The sequence below is a fragment of the Pipistrellus hanaki genome (assembly GCF_964339955.1).
Source record: "Pipistrellus hanaki genome assembly, chromosome: 1".
Classification (NCBI taxonomy): domain Eukaryota; kingdom Metazoa; phylum Chordata; class Mammalia; order Chiroptera; family Vespertilionidae; genus Pipistrellus; species Pipistrellus hanaki.
The window spans coordinates 142,503,224-142,511,028 of record NC_140503.1 but is presented as its reverse complement, the minus strand read 5'-3'; the positions used below and the strand labels follow the sequence as shown (position 1 = coordinate 142,511,028).

At 38.0% G+C, this 7,805-nt stretch overlaps 1 protein-coding gene across 2 annotated transcripts in view; it reads right to left on the bottom strand.

Moving 5' to 3' along the window:
* Positions 1 to 5,736: 5,736 nt before the first annotated feature.
* PAPSS1 (3'-phosphoadenosine 5'-phosphosulfate synthase 1) overlaps positions 5,737 to 7,805 on the bottom strand; it is a 106,819-nt gene continuing 104,750 nt past the window's right edge. For both annotated transcript variants that reach the window (XM_084872465.1, XM_084872466.1), the window contains exon 12: positions 5,737 to 6,468. In XM_084872465.1, the coding sequence (XP_084728591.1) occupies positions 6,330 to 6,468 (139 nt within the window). In that variant the 3' untranslated portion in view covers positions 5,737 to 6,329. The remainder of the gene's footprint in view (positions 6,469 to 7,805) is intronic.

Here is a 7,805-nt window from a genome sequence, read left to right as displayed (position 1 = left end):
CAATCAAGGTACTGTCAGTTTATGAGCTTAAAAATCAAGATCATACTTTGATAAAATCAAGATAATACTCAACAGTACTTTGCCAATGGGTCCCTCCCAGACTCACTTTCCATCTGTCTTAGGAACTTAAGCAATAGAGCAATTGATTGCATGACAGTCTTACATAAGGTCTCTATGCTTGTTTTATATAAAATGGGAAAGATAATATAAGACTTTCTTATTTACTAGATTTATAACAAGAGCAAACAAAAATTATGTGGGTGAGACTAATTAAAAAGAATTTCCATTTTGAATGCCTTGTTTGGCTCAGGCACTCAGAAATTGATTTGGATTATGAATTCTGAGATGGCACAATGAGGGAATGAATAGCGAATTTGCTTCTATAATAAATAAGAAAAGGATTTCAAGTTTATAAAACACAAATTCTTAGAACGAGGTATCTCTGACTCATTTTCTCATTGTCCTCATTTTCTTAATCAGTTATTATTTTGTATTTTCTCATATGAACCCTCATAATACATCTAACATTTTGGAAAGATAATCAAGAAATTTTCTTTAGACACTAGCTAAATGCACATTAATCTCTTTAATATGTCCTAAGAATTCAGGGAAACTATGTTTCCAAGACTTCCTTGCAATTAGTTTGGAGTCATATGGCCATCCTGGCCAATGGCATGTGGCTAGTAATAAATAAAGACCACTTTCAGGCACCTTCACATGGTCAGCCCTGCTCTCTCTTCCAAAGTGATTGAGGATGCCACAGATTAAAATGAAATATGACCTACAACTACCTGCAGACTGATAAATGCAAGAAATAGATTATTTTTGTATTGTCATTAAGAATTTGAGGTTTTTGTTATAGCAGTTAGCATTGTATGTCCTCATTATGTGGTAAGAAAATTGGTATTATTCTACTCTTCGAGCCTGGCAAATAAGAGGTAGGAAAAAATAATGTTTGAAACTCTAGTAAAGACTTATACAAACTTACGGATCATTAAGCTCTAGGCATGGTTCAGTTTCTGGCAGAACCCCTAATATGATCCTCTGTTACTAATTTCTGATCCCATATATTTGGCTTTTTCTTTTGAGAAGCTCTGTGTCTTGGAAAAGGCAAAACTTCAGGATAGGATCATAGTAAATGAATGAGGAGGACCATCAAGCCCATCACCTGTAAAGTACAACAATGACCACAAGGTATCTCCCTCCTTCTACTTTTTGCAATGTGACTTCACAGCTCCTTCCATCAAGAGATAGAAACATATTATAACTTTTTAAACAAACATATTCAAAAGAACTATCCATCTCAGCTTTTTTCCCACCCACCAGATATCAAACTTTAGGGTACATAAGAATGGCATGAAGCACATATTTAAAAATGCATATTCCTGGCTTCAACCCAGAGATAGCAACCAGGTGTCTTGAATACAGATGGGTCAAGACCACAATTTGAAAAACATTTCTTTAGGCTTTAAAAAACAAACAAAAAAAAATTTCTAAATACCACTCATTATATCTTGTTACAGAACTTATCAAGGAAGCATTCTTTTGCCTACCAGACAAAAACAAAAGAAACTATCATGTTGCTAGCTGTGTCCCTTCTCTATTAGGAGGAAAGCAAAACCTCCCTCTTGGCCCAAGTTGGTCCAATGGCCAGTGATAGCTACAAGGAAGGCTGGAAAGCTGGGAACAGACTGTCATGATCAGTCTAGGAGCTTCAGGTCCCAGCCCCTAAAGGTTGGCACACTGACAACCTCAATGCAGTGAGGATCCCATCCATAAAGGTGAAATAGAGACTAGACAACGCACAGTGCTATTTTGAAAGGGAAGGAAGCAAACATATGCTGAATATCTATTATATGGAAAGTTCTGGAACAAATGCTTTCACATTTTCTGGAACAAATGCTTTCACATTTTTTAAGATTCCCATTTAATGTAATGGCCTCCACTCCAAGTAAATAGAGCTCTATGCTTTTAGCACACGACCTATGATCTCTTTCAGACTTATTGTGGCACAAGTCATCACTCAAGATCCTTTCCTAAAACTATTGCCTTTTAAAGTTTCCATTCAACGTAATTTTAATCACTCAAAACAGAGTTTGCAAGTTTGTCTCTTAGCTACACTATATTTTATCTTCTTTATTGAGGTTCTTTGTTTCTTTTATTTCTGGTAGTAAGAGAAAAATTTTTACGCAAACTTGGGGCATAATACTTTTAATCCATTAGAGATATGAATGAAAGGAATCAAATCCCTTCCCTATTATTCCAAAGATTAAATCCCTTCCCTATTATTCCACAGATTAAAATCATTAAAAAAAAAACAAAAAAAAAACAACCTTAAGGCCCCCAATGTACTTATTATGTGGTATATGGTGGTTGCTCTGAGAGATTGAGGGATTAAAATGTTCCTTTTGTTCTCATTCTTTAGAAGAAAAATAAATGCAAAGAAAAATGGTTAATATAGCCGAAACCTGTTTGGCTCAGTGGTAGAGCGTCGGTCTGCGGACTGAAGGGTCCCGGGTTCGATTCTGGTCAAGGGCATGTGTGTTGGTTGCGGGTATATCCCCGGTGGGGGGTGTGCAAGAGGCAGCCGGTCGATGTTTCTCTCTCATCGACGTTTCTAGCTCTCTATCTCTCTCCCTTCCTCTCGGTAAAAAATCAATAAAATATATTTTTAAAAAAAAAGAAAAAGAAAAATGGTTAATATAATGCACCTGCCCCTTCCAGTCCTTCACCGCACTATTGTCTATGCCCATGGACTGTGCAAATGTCCATATAAATTCCCCCATTAATCTCTCCCTACATATTCCCCCCTCCCCCCCTCTGTTCCATGCTTCCATGTCTCTGTACATTTGCTTTTAACAGACGCCTAAGCATTCTTGGGAAATAGGAGTCATCAAGCTATAGGAGAGTACAAACCTTCTCAGGGAGGTTAAGCCAGGGCTATTGGGGGAAAGCTGAGAGGGGTCAGCCTTCCAGTTCATTTCAGTGGAGGTGTCTTCCCTTTCTTAGCAAAGGGAGATTGTTAGGAATGCCCCGTGCTGGCACAGGACCAGAGATCCATGACAAAACTGTCCATGTTTCCTATTTCAGTTCCTCATATGGAGGCCCCAAGTTCTGGTGCCATTTGCCTTGGGAATCTGGGGAAGCAGGATGCCAGGAAAAGGAGGCTTCAATCCTCACACACCTTGCTCAATTATAGTCAAGTGAGGCCAGCTTTTTTATCTCAGTCCAGAGAAGGCTGGGCCTTAGGTGGGCAGGATGCTTTTGGCACGACTCACATAATTACATTCAGGACAAGACTGTATGGAGTAGGGAAGGGAATCCTGCAGGAATATAACCAAAGAGGATTGTAGGCCCTCAAAGAAATATACCCCACATGTAAGAGTCCCAGTGGGCAAATAGTTTACTTTGTAAGCCAACCCACCCATGGATACATACGTGCTAATAAAAATATACCATATGTAAGAAGCATGACTTCCGAATTTTTCCTGATAAAGTAATTGAATGCTGACTTCCAAGACATAGACCCAACTGTTCCCCTCTTGGATGGCAAATGAAATGCAAATATGTGGTCTTGATTATCATAGTGGAATAGAGATTTGACAGATTTAAAACATTATATTTCTGCCAAGACGATTACACTTTCTTCTTTTCTTCCTTCCTTCAAAAACAATATTATTATTTTCCATCCACTTTTCCAGCTGATGGATAGATTACAATGGCATGGAGATTTCCAACCCCACTTGGCAGGGTTGGTGTGAGGGTTGAACGTTTTAAAGATTAGCTTGGGCTCATTTTTATGAACTGGGAAGAGGAAAAACTATTTCTGCACATCAGATTTGCAGAGTAAAGACACGCACGCTGACCTGTGGGCTGGTGGAAGTCATTGGTGCTTGCATTTGCTTCTCCATCTCTCTGGAACACACAACCAACTAGGTGGCCAACCCCAAGGGCACAGGGGTCTAAAATCATGTTTCCATCACTTCTCTCTCTGGTAGGTTGGAGGACAATTACACAATGGAACACAGAGTTACTTTTTAGACCAAATCTCACCCGAATGCTGTTAATCTTGATTTCATGAGTACATTTTCATAGTTTTGAACGGATGCTAAATTTTCTGAGTGCCAGGTTTTTGAAAGTGTTTATTTTCTACATTTTAAACATTTAATGCTAATTAAATGGAAAAATAATCTTGAAATTTAGCAGAGGCATGATATTTTTTGTGAAATACATTTTCCCCCCCACATCCCACCTATTAGGATCAGGGTATTTGATGGCAAACAATAAAAACTCCCGATAATTTAGATTACAATGGAATTAATGGGAAGGTTGGTGGGTACCTTACAGATGTGATGCAAAATGTAACAGAATAAGGCTTAGAAAATACTCAGGAATGAAAGGATGTTGATGGCAGAGGAATCAGCCAAGATCATGACACCGGAATATTCTAGATACGTTACTTCTGCAGAGGAGACCCAATTGCCATGGGTGCCACCTCCACTGGACACTCACTGACCCCAGGATCTTGACTCTACCACTACCACCATGAAACCATGATTTATTCTGTCTCTATATCTCTGCATCACTTTCTATATGTTCAACATGTCAGGTGGGAGTTTTTGAAATTAACTGAGTCAAGGTGCTCTCACACCTTAGCTGTCTATGGTTGCCAAGGGGGAGTCTATGGTGCCCTTCAACCTTTGTGGACTTATATACAGGAGTTATCCCCAAATAAAGACAATTAGATAATGTGGCGCCAAGAAAGTAATAAACTATCATGTCTAATTTTTCCCATCAAATATCCATCCATGTGTCCTCTCAATCACCTGCTAATACTTTCCACAGTGAATATATATCTATCCACAAGAAAATATCTACTCATAATTCCTACTTTTTTTTTTATTTATGAGTTTTCTCACTAATTGGTTCCATCATCCAACCATTTTTACCTTTTTTAAAAAATACTTTTCCTTCTATTTCCTTTCTGAATAATATCTTATACCCTTCCACCTTAATGACAATATACTATATCCATGTATCATCTCCATCTCTTTAAAATGATGAATTTTTAAGGCCAAACCATGCAAGACTATTTTACAATACAAAGCATGATTGAAAAATCAAAAAAGCTGGAATCTCAACATAAAGTGCATATCCAGCTCCTAAAAAAGCATCTTCACATAAATATTCAACTTGAGAATATTTTACAAAAGCAAACTTGGTGTGTTGCCTTCTCTCTCCCCAAAAAATGGACTAGTTGACATCCTACTACTCCCTGTATCATTCTCTACTACTGGAACCACGCTCTGAGGTGCTTTAAGAATATTGGGGAAACATGTTCAGTTTTTGAAAAGGCTGAGAATACATTCCTATTTTCCCACCTACAAATTCACTATGGAATACATTAGAAAATAATTATGAGATTCCAGTAATAAAAGATACCTTTATCTTCTCTCCTCCATCAGAAACTTCACAAAATGGAAAGCATATGTGTAAACAAAACTAAAAGTATCACACAAGTTCAGCCCTTGTGGCTCAGTGGTTGAGCACTGACCTATGAACCAGGAGGTCACAGAATTCGATTCCTGGTCTGGGCACATGCCCAGGTTGTGGGCTTGATCCCCAGTGGAGGGAGTACAAGAGGCAGCCGATTAATAATTCTCTCTCATCACTGATGCTTCCATCTCCCTCTCTCTTCCTCTCTGAAATAAATAAAAATAAAAAATATCACACAAATAAAGTCAAAAGGTTTAATTTTATTGAATAAAGAAAGTTCATTCAGGGCTAATACATATCATAGGAATATTTTAGATTATAACAGATTATAAATCAATAGCTGATTGGAAGGAAGGAATAAAGAAAGCAGTTTATATTTTCAATGTGGAAAAAAATCTAATTGCTACAGATGTCTTGTAAAATTTCCAGAAGGAGGTCTAGCCACGTTTATTGTTTAGTGGGTTTTCTTTCCTTTTCCAAGGGATGAAAATGAGATTCAATGTGTATATTATTGGTTACAATTAGTATAACAGCTTGGAAAAAAATCATGAGACAGAAGCATAAATATAATATAAAAAGACAAGATTTTAAAATTGTATTATAGGAATATTAACTATAATAAGTGGAAAAGATACATTAAAATCAGCACTGTATTACACTAGTTCAAAACAGAGCTCATAAGGCAGACCAAAACTGATGCGAGTTAAGGACAATGGTCTGGTTTTAGAAAGGGCGTCCAGACAGACACCACCACAAAGAAATGCCAACAGTAACTATGTGGTCCCCTCTGGTTACTCAGCGAAGTGTCAAAGGTGGAGGGCCTGGTTAGCAGCTCACGCTTTCTCCAGGGATTTGTAGTATTCCACCAGCACAGTCCAGGCCTTGGGAGCCATGAAACCCTCAGGAGGCTTCTGGCCATCTCGGGCAAGCTTGCGCATCCGTGTTCCCGAAATAAATTCAAAATCTTCATGGCTGAAAGAAAATCGTGTCACACCTTAAGAAACTTAGTTATAGGAAAATATTAAGAAGCAATTGTCCATTCTGTTCACAGTAGACAAACTTATTGAGAAAAAATGGACATGTTCTTGTGAATATCAAGCTGATTTCAAAGTTATCACTGAGTAAAAATGCCACATTATTGAAAATCATCCAATTTCAGAACTGGCAAACCTATTTTAATTGACATTTTTACTGAAATAATTGTAGATTCACAGGCAATTATAAGAACAAATACAGCAAGATCCCATGTATCCGTTTAGCCAGTTTCCCCCAATCGTAACATCTTACAAAACTACAGCATAACATCACAATCAGGGCATCAGCACCGAAACCATCTACCATCCTACTCAAATCTCCCTGGTGTTCTTGGTGTTCATTTCCCAGGGCGTTTATTTGGTTCTGTGCAACGTTATCACACGTGCAGGCTCATGTAGGCGCCACAGTTAAGGTCCAGAACAGTTCCAAAACCAGAACGATGCCTCAAGTTTCCCTTTTATAGCCATACCCATCTCACCCTCTGCTTCCCAGCCCCTGGCAACTATGAACTTAAAAAAAAAGAATTAAATATAATTTAGCTAGCACAGATTAAAAACTTTTAGGAAGGTTGAATCTGAAAGGTGAAATGCACATTGGAACATTAAGAGAAAAACTGGAATTTCATAATAGCAATAGAAAGTAGGTAGGAATAATTGCTATTATTCCACTGATAAGCTACTACAAAAGCAGTGCTAGTCCTTCTCCTCTTCAGACATACAAAATGCAACAAAGCCCTTACATCATTAAGCATGTGGCACCTACAGCTATTACACATACTGTCTACCGGTAACATCTCATCTTCCCTCGAACAATGGGACCAACTAGAAAGCAGACCATGACCCAGCATGAGCTCTGGGTCACTCAAGTCACCAAATCACAGACCACTTTTACTCCCTATTAGGAGCTCTATGTTCCCTCCCCTCTTCGTTATCTGTGGAGCTAAACTGAGGATCCAGTGAAATCATAAACTGTCAAGTGGCCCTTCCTACTAGAGGTAGGCTAGGTATGTTTTAATAATCACATTTCCAGGAATTTACGTGAAGGAAATAGTCACAGATGCAGGTAAGTATTATGCAGAAAGATACCTATTACGAAAGTTGTTTTATATAAATAACCTAAAAGTTGACGGTTCTAAATAAATGATGGTATAGCCCTGAAGAGAATTACGTAGTTATTAAAATACAGGTAAGGGCAGGGAAAGATGTTCATGATGTAATTAATACATGAAATAACCAGGATAGAAAACTTTATATAGCCGAGGCCAGTTTGGCTCA